The sequence below is a fragment of the Buceros rhinoceros genome, unplaced genomic scaffold (assembly GCF_000710305.1).
Source record: "Buceros rhinoceros silvestris isolate BGI_N320 unplaced genomic scaffold, ASM71030v1 scaffold503, whole genome shotgun sequence".
In the NCBI taxonomy this organism is placed as follows: Eukaryota; Metazoa; Chordata; class Aves; order Bucerotiformes; family Bucerotidae; genus Buceros; species Buceros rhinoceros.
The window spans coordinates 17,149-31,122 of record NW_010403991.1 but is presented as its reverse complement, the minus strand read 5'-3'; the positions used below and the strand labels follow the sequence as shown (position 1 = coordinate 31,122).

Below are 13,974 nucleotides of genomic sequence, written 5' to 3'. Positions count from 1 at the left end.
CTGAAGCTTTAGGAGCTAGAAAATAAATTATCAATGAACTTCATTGAATGTTTTCAAAATTTGACCAGATTGTTAAAAGATACTTAGCAAATGGAATTTCATCTGTCTCACAGATGTACCTTAACATTACCAAATACACTACTTATATACATAAATGCCAAGAATTTAAGTTAAAAAACCACAATAAAACCACACCCACCCCCCAGAGAACACTAAGATATTTGAATCTCAGTGGTGCAGTATCTTTCCAATTGTAAGAAGTCTCAGAACATGAGCCTACTTATACAAAACATACAACAACTTGCAGTGCTGAAATGGCACTGGTACCTTAACCCAGAAAGGCAATATACTGTGTTACAAACATACTAATAATTAAATAATTTACTTACACCAGTATAATGATGAATACCTCTATGCAAGCTCTCAGTTTTACCTTCCAAGAAGCTGACGAGCCTACGGTAAAACAATTTGCAATACTTTAGCTAACATAAAACGTTATTCCTTTCTTCAGTGCTCCGACGGTTCTTTTTTAAAAACACCACTGCAGGGAAAAGGTAAGTAAACACACTTTCTGCTACCATTAGAAAAGGCAAGCTATTTGCTAAGCTACTATCTGGCTAGTATAACAGAAGAATTACTCCTCTTTAGTTAAAAAAGATTATTTACACATTATGATTGTAATTGTATTTTTTTTCCCATGCGGAGAAGAATCATACTGTTTTGAGAAGATGGTAACACATTCCAAATGTCACTATACAGAAGGAGTCCAATTTTTTATGACTAAGAATATCTTGAAGAATTTTCATATAAAGGTGTTCTTGTCTGTCAGCTTGGAAGAACTTGTAGAGAATGAGGGAATGGAAGAAAATGAAGTAAAGTCACATTAATTTCAATATAACAGAAACTGAGGACCAGAAGGAAGGCAGAGAGCAAGTTCGGGACCTTTTCTATAAAAATACACAAATGGACACAAAATACAGCTTAGTTTCCAGATTATAGGGTCTTTCTCAATTCACAGATCTACACATGATTTGATAAAACAAAGCACTGACCTAGAAAATTTTACACAGTGTTACTAGGATTGGGCTTGGTAGTAAATTCAGTAACTTGACATAGGAATTCATACATTCTTTATAGGAATGATTGGTCTGGATTAAGTTTTATGAAACTTGTTAATGTTTCAGAAGATACTGCTTCCAGATTCCTATACACAGCATCTCTGCACTGCCGATACAACACCCATGGAAAAACATAAACACTTACCGAAAATCTACTTCTGCAAGTGTTTCCAGAAGTTCCGTCCTTACTAGCCAATATGAGTTATTCTTCAGTGTAAGGAGGTCAACAATTAATTGTAAACCTAGTTCACTGTAACTGCTACTACATAAGCTCATGATGCAATGCTGGGAAGAAAAAAAAAAAACACAACACCCAGTTACAATACAGCTCATACCAGTACATTTGACTAGAAATATCATGATTAGACTACGTTGCTATGCGATCTAACCAATGTAACTATTTTCCAGCTATTGGTTCCTCCATTTCTGTGCCTGAATCCATGTTTTCTACAACAAAGTTCTTGGGGAAAAAGTCAATTTTTGCTCCATGTTTATACACCTGAGCATAGTGGGATCCTAGTCAACAAATAACTACCCTGTGGTCTGTGGTGGTGCAAATAAATTACTCTTTCTGCTTACCCTCACAGCTGTACAAGCCAGTTTGCATGTAACAGAGGACTCATCTTTCAGCGTTTTCTGTAACAGAGGTATGCAGTCTACCAAGGAAAACAGATTTCCTAACAAGAAAAGAATTTAGAGCAATGAAACAAAAGAAAATTTGGGTTACATATATAAAAAAAAAAAGATACCCTTAAAATAAATTGTTACCTGTTGAGCTTCTGACATTTATTAGCCACTTTTCCACATCAAAGCGGGATTTAATTAGAATGGAGTTGACAATCGTTCCACACAGAATGGCAGTAGCTCCTCTAATCTGGGGATCTCCATGGTCAATGTAGTTCAGAATATCTGATACATACTGCTCCTCTAAGAAAATAAGTTACAACTACTTTATTTTAAAAATACTCGTCTCAGACTTCACTGATCCGTAAAAATTTTTGAGTGGAGTTACTAATTACTGCACAATCAATGTCAGCTTATTCACAGCAGGCCCACCTTAGATCTGCCTTCCAGAGATCCTGGGTGAAATCTACAGATCATTCACACTATCAGACCAGTGATCACATATAAAACCGCTAGTGATTTACTTCAGTTGTGCATGAAATGCTCTGGGGAAATCTTAAGAGCTTTGGTCAACACACCATCTTTGCTGCCATTAGTATCAAAAACGTTGAATACTCCAGGTCCCAGCTAAGCACATTGTAGTATTTACAACAATTAACCTAATAGCTTATAAACCATCTATAAGATGGCCTGAAATAAATGGAAAAAAACCCCACTTCTATAAACCTGTTATACTAAAACAGCTTCAACTTCTCAGCAGCTCTTATTACCAAAAAAGCCCACATGTGCTAGTAGTCCAGACTGCACATTCATTCCAACTGGTGCAGTATCCATTTGCAAATACGAAACTGGATTTATAGAGTTTTCAATATAGACACCGCCTCACTTAGCTGAAAACCCAAACACAGTATTCAAATGGAATATGTGAACTACAGCATACCATACTCTTCTCCCATTGCTTCAAGGGGTGTTTTATACAGCTTACTGAAGAAAGACTCTGGGTGAAGTGCGACAGCTGCTCCAACACAACTTACTGCCAAGGCTTTTACGCTGACTCTCACATCTCTATCAGGAACTAAAGCTGGAAGGAAGGAAAAAAAAAAGGTGGGGGGAAACTATTTAAAAACTTCCTGAACTGTTTTTAAGTTAATTAGTAACTTTGTACGACAAATAGCTTAGCCTGGACAAAAATATTAAAGGCAAAGCAAGGAATTCCAGTTTATTAGAGGCAGCAGTTATACAGGGCTTTTTATATAAAAGCCCACACCCCCCCCAAATAACTAATAACCATACCCACTTCCAACTCACTTCCTTCACTGATGAGAATACAGCTTCTACACCCTCGCCAAAAACAAAACTACATTAGCAGAGCACGTAAACAAATAACAGTTTAGAAAAGGGAAAAAGAACAAATGTCCTAAATGCTCACTACAGTCATATATGATGAATCACAAACAAAAACATGGAAGCAGCAGGGTACACCATAAAAGCTTTCCGGAAATCCCTGCTGACGTTTACATATTACTATGCTGAAAAAGTAATTCATTCTGCTCTTGAGCCCCAACAGCCTCCTCTAACATTCACCTACTGTCAAAAATCTGCTCTCTGACCACCACCCTGTGAAAACAACACATGAAAAATGGCCACGCTAATATAACATCTTACAGCATTTGCAAGTGGAGGAAGTTCAACTTGAAACTTCAGCTTGGTCTTTGAAAAAAATCTTAGGTCAATTTACTATAATTGAGTAATTTAAAACATGAAGTTACACTTCCCAAACACAAATGGGTACAAGAGCACTTCCTCTACCTCAAGTACATTCAAAAAAATCTACCAAGGAATTCAAACGCAATTGAGTGATAAAGCTCGCAGCGATACTTTTAATCTTGTTTTAACTAAAGCAAATTAGGTGTTGTAAAACAAAATCAATTGCAAAAATATTAAGACAAGTACTTCAAAGAATGATATTACTCTGAACTGCTTTCAAGAGTTTCTACAGAATGAACTGCAGCTCAGAAAATTGTTTCCTTACTGAGGTATTGATACTTTTCTAGTGGACAAACTGGGCACCCAACACTGACGAAATACTGATGCTAGATTGTCCTTGCAGCTTCACACAATCCATAAACCATCATGGACCAGACAGAGTAAACTCATCACATATCCTTATCTGTATGTTGAGAGACAATGAACCAATGAGTCTTGAAGAGAAACTTACCTCCTTTCTCTCCTGTAAGCAGAAAAGATGCTGATAGAAGTCTAACGCAGTGCACTAAAGGAGCAGAATTTCCATCCGTATAGTGACCTATGTCTCCCTTTACCCTGGAGGGCTATTGAAGACAAATCACAATTTTTATATAGATAAAAATTAATCTTCAATTTAAATACACACAACAACATTTAGAAATACTGTGCATCCTCAAATGTATAAAGGTGGTAATACAAAAATCTGTTTAATACATATTCCAAAAGAAGTCCTTAAAACGGAATTCTTTCAATGGAGTTTGTGTCCAGTATCAGGATTGGTCTAATTTTATCACAGAAACAACAACTGTTTTCAGAATTACCTTGGTCACCAATGATCTTTGGAAACTTTGTATGAGAAGCAATTAATTCCTAAGGTGTGTCCAAAGCAGAATGACAACCCTCTGTAGTTTCACATGTAGAGCGCCCTAGTAGCCCGAGCTGATCTAATTGCCTGCCACGAATGAAACTCCTTTTGCCCCAGCTCAGAAAAAAGTCCAAAGCTAAAGTCAAAAAACTAAGAGGAAACCAGTAACCTGTGGTTAGAATGGCATGAGACTCTCCACAAAAGATGGGCTCAGAGAGTAAGACGTAACTTCCGAGGAGATCATAAAGTTACCTACATGGCTAGCAACCAGGACAAAGATGTTTTAGGTAATAAAGTATCAGTGCACCCTACTAAACACACAGACAAAAGGGGTTTCGGTTCTCAGCAGGTTCGTGTTCTGTAATGTTTTTGCTGGTGATGGCATTCAAAATAGCAACACTTGTGTGTTCAGCTTATGTTAAATGAAATTCAGGCTGTAACTCAGATTTACTATTCAATCTTAGTTATTTTGACCTATAATGAAGTGCACCACAAATACAGGCTATCCACATTTACCACATACATTACCACAACTGTAGGGTTTTTTCTTTTAAACTTGGTGGTTTTACACTTTACACCAGACCACAGCAACAACTTCTCACCTTATTTTCATGATCACCAGGATCTGCTGCATCTTCTTTTGATGTAAATCTATCTACGCTGCTATCAGACGGCTGCCTGCTATGGCTCATGGTTTTCAACAGGTGAGGCTGTTGAAGAGCTTTAGAAAGAGGCAATTAATGAAATACCATTTCAGATGCAAATTAAAAGTGCTTTAATTGAACTTAATTACACAAACATGGAAAATAAATTAGCAGTGATCAAACCAAGTGATTCATTAGAAGTGTTGAAATACATTTGATATTTTACATTTCAATCTAGTTATTTGGTTTTCATATCCATCACGTGAACCTTCAGTCCCTTGGAAGTTAGACAGCAGATGCACCTTAACACCTCCCTTAAAGACATCAACAGTTCTGTGTCTGTCTGTCCACCCCCCCCATGTATCAACATACCAATGGAAGAATTTCTGAAAGACTCTGATGAATCATCCTGGAGGATATTTGCAGTCTCATCTTCCTCATCTTGCAGCTGCCCAATTTGCATTCCAGAATACTGTCCTTCAGCACCCTCCAAAACCTACACAATGCAAGGATAGAACTTGACTAACTTGGTAAGTGGATACACACAGTACTGAGTCTCAAACATGCAGTGTTAGTAATCTAGAAATAATCTGAAAGCAAATATGACCCTGATAAATATTAGTGTACAGCTGCGTGCAGGCACCAAAGCAGTTCCCCTTCTTCTCCAGCATGTGGGCTATTAGATGCCAAAGTTACATCTGACAGTCTACCATCTGAGCCATGAACTTGGAAATCAACAGTAAGAAAGCTGAATGCTTGGTGCATTGCCATGGCTGCAGCTCTCCTTGATCCCTTATCGCAAAACACAGCTGTCCCGCTATTTCAGCAGTTACAAATCACAACCAACACCTTTTCTGTCACAAATTGAACTTATCCCTTGCTGAAAAACTCTCCCAAAACTTCACTCATCCTGGATATGTACAGTCAAACTGAGAACACACTGTGTAGCACAAATAAGCTTAAATGTATTTTAATCTCTTCATTCTAAACCAGAGACTACTAAAACAGACGCTTCTAGAAGAGAGTTTGACCTCTGGTACCAATGCAATACATAGGCCGTAGGTGTATGGGAAAATAACTATAAAAGACAAAAAAAAAAATAATGATAATAGAACACAGCACAAGTAAAACATTTCATTGTAACTTTCACAGAAGACAAGATACTTCAGTCACCCCCTTGGCTTTATAAGCACGTGGAAATTGTTCATCAAAAAGCCTCTATGTGGGCAAGGGGGACGGCCACTTTGTCAATCATGAAAAAATAATTTTACTTTTAATTACTGCTTGTAAACAGTATGGAAACTGACACATCCAACAGTCTGACAAGAATTTGCAAGAAACACAACTAGTCCATAAAGACCTGCTCACTTCGGCCTCTGCACTGACTACATTTAATTTAGATTAAATCACCCTTTGTTCTTGCATCCTCACGCTTGCAGGGGTGTTTGCTTATAATTGTAAAGTTACCATTTTTTGTAGCAGTAACAGACTATCACTCCTCTGAAGTTACTATCAGGAAACTTTAAAAAGTTTGATAATGTTTAAAAAAAAAAAAACCCACAACTTTAATTTTCCCCTTTCTGCATTTTCTGCTCTTGCTCCCAATAATTATTTTGCCTACGAGAGACAAATTTCTTAAATAGCTATATCGTATGCACATTTCAGGTGTTTATTAGATATGTAACTGCTACATCAGCAAATCATGCAGTATTTGCTCAGTATAAGAGAAATTCTTAAGATGGAATAAAAAGGAAAACAAAGAGTTTGTTGCCAAGTGAAAAAGCACAGGCAGAAGACAATGCGAAGCATTAGGTTCATAAGTATTCCTCTAGCATTCCAAATAGACTGTTCACCCTTTACCACTTCCATTAGACCTCCTGTACCAAATCAATTATTAATATATTTACACAAAATTAAGGATATGCTCCTAAGAGGATATTTTTGTCAGGCCTTCGATATTGACAGAAATTTTTCCAGTGAGTGAGAATCTGTTAACGTCTTCATATGACCTACCCACTGAACATATTGATTACAGCTTTGTAGTTTCTAACTACTGATGAAAGTGTTAAAAGGAGGTCAAGCTCTCCAATAGAGGTGTGAGCTGCTGACCTTTCCATTGTTACTAGCTGAGGATGGAAAAGTAGAAGACGAGTAAGTAGATGAATCCAAGTCTGGCCCTCGATGGAAGAGCTCTGAGATATGTTGGGCCCCTCAGTAGAAGGGGAACCCCCCTCTGCCCGTTGCACACTTACAGTTTCAGAACTGTCCGAAGGGGTTACAGCTGAGTCTGGACCTTCCGTAGTAGTCTGAGAGCTATCACTAATTGGTGAGGAAGCCTGTGTACCATCATTCAAGTCCATAGTAGGATCTGACTGGACAGCACTGATCTGGCTGGAGCTTCGACTAAGCACATCATCTTCTTCCCCTTCAGTAGCTGTACTTGTCAAATCACAGCTTGTCAGGTCTACAGAGTCTGACTGCAACGTATGTTGAGAACGTGGCTGCTCAGTAATGATATCATGTCCAGCAGGATCAGCAGCTGAACTCCCTACTGACCCCGTTGTTGATACACCTGATGAAGAAGCTAGTTCACTGCTTATCTCGCCTTTCATAGAAGCTGCAAAACACAGACATTTGAGTCAACCACTTGTTTAAACTTGTATTTCACTCTTGTCATGGATATCACATAGTAAGCCACATATTAAACTAGGGTAAGGAAAGTGTGTAACTAAACGATTAAAATACAAGGAGGGAAATTAGCATCTGTAAGATGCCGTTCCATCTATACCAGTTCAATATGACATCTTATCCATTAAAAAAAATATGCAGTCAACTTCATTAGGTAAGCGTAAGCTTTATACCCAGGAGTATTTATGGTTTCAGTTTTGTTAGCATGTCTTTTGAGTGCCCATCCACTTCCTAGTAACCATAACACGTCACTTTTGTACTGCACACAGAGCAATAAAAGAATGGATTTGTAATGCATAGCAGCACAGGTTGACTGCAGTGCTCAAGGAAAAGCCAGCTACCTGCAAACGATGCAGCACTGACATCTGATCGGGTTTCAGCATCATCCTCCAAACCTTCTTCTTCACCAAGAAGTATTTTACCTGAGAAGTGATACAAGAAAAACTTTTACAGTTTTCAAAAATTATAGCCAATTTGAAATGCTGATTTTTCAGCAGATTTTTTCAGTCAGATTTTTCAAAGCTATGACAGGAAACAGATGGTAAAGACAAAAGAATGAATAAAGTGAATATCCAGTCCTTCACTATCTGATCAGGAGAGAGAAACAGACAGCAGTGACAAGGAAACACACAGTTAAGTAATTTTATTTAACAGCGTAGCTATTCAAGAAACTATGACCTTATCCATTCTGGTTTATTTTTGTGGACTATGTTTAAGATCCCACTGATTTCATCAAGTATGTCTTATTGACAAGGTCTGGATACCTGGCATCTGGATGTCTGCCCTCAACTCAGAGGGACATTAAGACACCACACGTAACGGAATAAATAACCTCTTCCTCCTTAAGACTATGAAAATGATCAAAGGCTACTTGCAGTTTGGGGCTTCGAACTCCAGTGATAAGAGAAAGGAAAATGCTTAGCAGGAGAAGAGCAGCACAGACTAGAAGCATGAGATATCTTAAGAGGGACACGGTGATGGGCAACAGCTATTAAGATTCAAGGACTACTAAGGCAAAAGCCTCTCTTGCCATAGGAAAAATAAGAACCACTTACAATCTAACACAAACATCACAGAGTTCTCTTACTGACAGAGTAATATCTATTTAATATAGAGGCTGTGGAAAGAAAAAGATGCCTGCAGATGCACACTGCCTGTAAGCCAACCAAGGACACAAATGCAGTGAGAAGTCTGTAAATGGGACAGGATACAGAGCGCAGGGGGAGCTACTGAGCTTGTCATTCCAGACCTTACAAGTCACTTGCTGAGACAGAGGCACTCGTGATGACTGCTTTGAGATAAGCCTGGTTTGCCATTTACAATAAGCTTCACTGGTAGACTTGCATGATTTACCATGCAAGACAGCAGTGTTTTAGTAACTCTAGATGAACTCTTTCAAGTTACTTGGGGTAATAAAAAAAGCATTAACAGACTTTTGTATTAATTTCTTTCCAACTGCTTTCATACACAGCAGTAACACTACAGAAGTCTTCCTCCAAGAAGTACATTTTATGCTATTCAAACCTGTAAGGCAGAAAAGTAACCATGACGTTTCCATGTATGTTCTGTGTAAAATAGTAATTAATTGAGAATTACACACTCCTGTGAAAGAATGAGTAAAATCCTACTAGGAGCTCCCAAAGAAAAACATAAAAGACAGTATATTCTTTTCTATTCTTTCTCACATTTGCATCCATTTTAATGAAACACACCAGGATAATATCCTGCTTTCTACAGATGATCACCTTTAAAAGTAAGTAAAAGAGGAAGGACACTGAAAAACACTTATTAGGCATAGTAGCCTTTGTACATTTAAATGAGTACATAAAACAAGCTGCATGATGCTTTTCCACTATTTAAAAAAAATCAGTTAAGATGCAGAACATAGGCTTCCATCTCAAAATGAGGTTTCAGCCTTTTTTGCAAATAATTTTCTGAAGCTGAAACAAACCAACCAATACAGGCCAGCTGCTCAAAACTAAAAGTTGGTCTGAAGCAGTTAACACTGAAGAGACATGGAATATTTGAGTTTTTATGACAGGATCACAGATTTCTGTAGATCAGCCTCACTTTACACCACTACACACAAAGGAGTATTAAAGCTACAGAAGTTTCAGCCGTGGCCAACAGCAGAAGTCTACTACTCTATACGGTAGTAGAGTGCAACATGACTTCAGGTACAAACTGGGAACAGGCTTGATCCCACCCACCCGCTCCCCTCCCCCCCCTTTTTCTACAGTGGAGAGCAGCAGTAAATGAACAACTCACAACTTGAAATTAAACCTGTACAAAGCACAAAATCATGAACAGATCTCTTCAAATTCATTTATGTCATTGTTTTAGACCACAAAATCTTCATACCACGATCTTGAAAAAAGGATAAAAGCTGATGATTCATACAGGTTTTCCCACTGAGTGAAGGAAAGGTTAGTGTTTTAACAAGTACTTCAACTGAACTTACACTATTATTAGTACTTCATAGTTAAACTTGAAGACTGCTAAATATATCAAATATATATCAATATATCAAAATGATGATTCACCATTTTTCATTTAAAAGTGTTACACATTAATATACTTATTTGTGGCATTCTGTCTCACCTTTGAATGCAGCAGCAATATCTACTTTCAGAACACCCTTCCTTCCACTCCACTGTTTCTAAACTAGAAATTGCATCTGTAAGCACTGTATCATTCAGCTCTAGCCACTATTTCACATTCAGGTTTATTCTTAAAGCATATACAGGTACATTCTTTAAGCATTATGAGATTACTTGCACACAAAGATGGAAGAATATATTTGGAAAGGGCATGAGCTAGTTGCTGTAATGGTCCTTAAAGTCTGTATAATCTTATTTACTCTTAAACTATTTCTTCTTGAAGCTTTTCTTTTCAGTATTGCACATCTCTGTTTACTTTGATTGCACTGACTCCACAACGCTCACACACAGTCCCACTGCAGCAGCAACATTTTGCTTATCTAAAACAAGCAATGAAACTGTTACACAGCTCTATCTAGAGTGACTCCAGTACTGGTATGACCAGTTTTAATCAAAGGGTAACCATATAAATATATGCATGCACTAACTGGGAAAAGAATACTTCAGAGCAAGTTGTGTTATTTAAAATCCTGCTAAATTGGTTGTCTGTTCAAGAAAGATATGAAAATAAACACAGCAAGGCACAAAATGCATAGAATAATCAAGAACAGAAAAAGAAATAAAAAAGCATCATATCGAAGCATGCAAACATAGATGTGCATTAGTGAAGAAGGAAAAACCAAGCCTAACAAAACCAGGAAGGTTAACTATTTAATGAGTTACTATAAAGGTTAAGCATTACCATCAAAAGGAAGAATGCAGAGAGATTATTTTTAGATGTGCCCTTTAAAAGTGAAAATTGCATCAATATTCATCACCGTAATTTTGTCAGTGAACTACAGTAAAAATAGGAATTATATTGCTTTGAATAATTTTAGAATATCTTGATTACAGTATCAGAAATTACATCAGAATTCTTTTAAGATTTACAGTGATTAAGCTCAGCTGCTAACACAAAGGCAACTGTGAATGAAGACTGAAGTTCAGCAAGACAATGAAGTGGGGAGGGGGAAGAAAAAAACACCAAACAAAACCAAAAAATAATCAGGAATGCATTTAAAGATTTGTTTTTTAAAATAATCACCTTTATGCTTTCTTGCAAGAACAGGGCTGCATGAAGACCCCCCTCCAGCTGCAAATCACAGAAAGTAACACATCAGGGCAAAGACAGGGCTGCTGAAATCATGAAGGAATTCTAATAGCCACAAATGGAAATAAAGAAAAAAACCACCAAACCGAAGCCATGAATAAATAGCAAACTTGTTGCTATTAAAGTCCAAGTTTTTGGGATCATTTGCCACCAAATGACTTTTTATTTCTCCGTGCCACTTGTGCAAAATTTGCTTTAAAAAAAATGCTCTAAATTTCACTGCTATGATTGTGTCCGGCTAATGAATTGCCTTCTAACAGCAGCAATATTAGAATGATCCATTAGTTCAATACAGACGTCCTTACAGAAATCCAATCAGACACTGATTTTTTTGAAACAGGTAAGTAGTAGTTAAGAGAAAATTTTAAGGACATGCACTTGACAGACAAGAACACTGATAGCCAATTTTAACAGTTACGGATAAACTTAAGCCATGCTTAAATTTCATGTTGGTTTTGATATTCAACAAGGAGCTCTCGGTTAATATAAATTCTGATTAGAATGGCTTTTTATGAATCACAGTTGTCAGATGCTAGGCGAGAAGAACATTAATTTTGGGGGGAAAAAAGTCACCACAGTTAACTTGTTCTGTGTAAGGTAAAAAAACTACAGTTTGTCATTACTCAGTGAACGTACACCCACTTAAAGGAAGGAGGGGAATAAAACTTTCACTGTACTGGGAAAAAACAGTTGTGCAAAACTCCATAAAATTAATTTTATCCTTCGTAACTTTGGCTAACGCTGAAAATAGTGCGGGTGATGTATGTTCACCTCCTTTTTTCAAATTACCAAAAGTATATCTTACCTATAAGTTCCATTATGCTCCCACTGCGGTTCCTGATGGCAGATTCATCTTTGGATACACTGACCTGTGCAATGCCCCCTGAGGAGGTCAGAGCATGGAGAAGTTCCGGTGGTGGAGTTCTAAAGAGCTGTTGTAATAATTCTAAAGCTCCAGTCACAACATTATGGTCCTGATGCTGGGTGTAATGCAGAGTCAATTCATAAACCTAAACACAGCAAAGTACTGGATGAAGTCTCTATGAAGACACAACATACTGCATTTCTTCTCACACACCACATTAAATTTCAGTAGACCATTAAAAGTGACTGTTTGATGTAACTAATCTTGACCACTTTTCCAAGGGGAAAACATCAATTAATTGTAGCCATTCAACCGTCTTTTTGGTAGAACTCTGTTTCTGTTGATTATTATAGAAGGAGGAATCACATCAAAGAACACCATAATGATTACGAAGTTTCTTTAGCTCCTTTGGGAATGCCTAACAAGTACTGCTGACACATTTCATATACTCTTAGCTGGACGAAAACCGGGCTGGATAGCCAGGCCCAAAGACTGGCAGTCAATGGAGCCAAACCCAGGTGATGGCCAGTCGACAGCGGTGTATTTGGGCCAGTTCTGCTTACTATCTTTATCAATGATCTGGATGAGGGGATTGAGTGCACCCTCAGCAAGTTTGCACATGACACCAAGTCAGGCAGGTGCGCTGATCTGCCTGAAGGTCAGAAGTATCTACAGAGGGATCTGGACAGGCTGGATCAATGGGCCAAGGCCAATGGGATGAAGTTCAGTAAGGCCAAGTACCAGCTACTGCACTTGGGCCACCACAACCCCCTGCAATGCTACAGACTTGAGGAAGAGTGGCTGGAAAGATGCACAGCAGGAAAGGACCTGGGGGTGCCAGTCAACGGCCGATTGAATATGATCCAGCAGTGTGCTCAGGTGGGCAAGAAAGCCAACAGCATCCTGGCTTGTATCAGAAATAGCGTGGCCAGCAGGAGGAGGGAAGCGATTGTCACCCTGTACTTGGCACTAGTAAGGCTGCCCCTCGAATACCATACCCAGTGTTGGGCTCTCACTGCAAGAAGGACACTGAGGTGCTGGAGCGTGTCCAGAGAAGGGCAACAGAGAAGATTTAGGTTGGACATGAGGAACAATTTCTTTACAGAAAGGGTTGTAAATAACTGGAACAAGCTGCTTAGGGAAGCGTCACCAGAGTTACAACCCCTGGAAGTATTTAAGTAACATACAAAGTTGTGCTTAAGAAGATGGTTTAGTAGTGACCTGACAGGGCTGGGTTGATTACTGAACTTGATCTTAAAGGTCTCTTCCAACCAAAATGATTCTGTGATTTTTCTGGGATTTCTGGTCATTATTTACCAACAATTCCAGGCACTGGACCAAATATCTTTAAACAAGATGAATAGGAAGTTGAGAAACACATTCATAATGTTTAATGTCAAATTAGTGCTGTATCATACTATACAGATGTCCTGGTTTGGGCTGAAACTTCCTTGTTTTGGTTAATGAACGAATGGGAATTATTCCCTGCAAGTACTTTAACCCCACATTTAATTGGTCAAAAGAGGGTCAGGTGCACTGTTACATGTTAAGGTTATAAAGCAGCACGCAGGGAGGAACCTCCCTCTCTCGGACTTCCTCACCTGCAGCAGGGAGCACCTCCTCCAGACTGGTGGCTGCCGGAACCCGGGCACAACAGCCCACGCCGGCCCCCGC

General features: G+C 38.4%; 1 protein-coding gene across 1 annotated transcript in view; it reads right to left on the bottom strand.

The window, feature by feature from the left end:
- The window catches only part of HTT (huntingtin), a 78,550-nt gene that overhangs the window by 47,443 nt on the left and 17,133 nt on the right, over positions 1 to 13,974 (bottom strand). Inside the window, 12 exon segments of the mRNA XM_010133191.1 lie at positions 359 to 453; positions 1,264 to 1,403; positions 1,698 to 1,795; positions 1,887 to 2,045; positions 2,683 to 2,823; positions 3,961 to 4,072; positions 4,956 to 5,074; positions 5,370 to 5,493; positions 7,250 to 7,614; positions 8,027 to 8,107; positions 11,370 to 11,417; positions 12,241 to 12,445. Of these exon segments, the coding sequence (XP_010131493.1) occupies positions 359 to 453; positions 1,264 to 1,403; positions 1,698 to 1,795; positions 1,887 to 2,045; positions 2,683 to 2,823; positions 3,961 to 4,072; positions 4,956 to 5,074; positions 5,370 to 5,493; positions 7,250 to 7,614; positions 8,027 to 8,107; positions 11,370 to 11,417; positions 12,241 to 12,445 (1,687 nt within the window).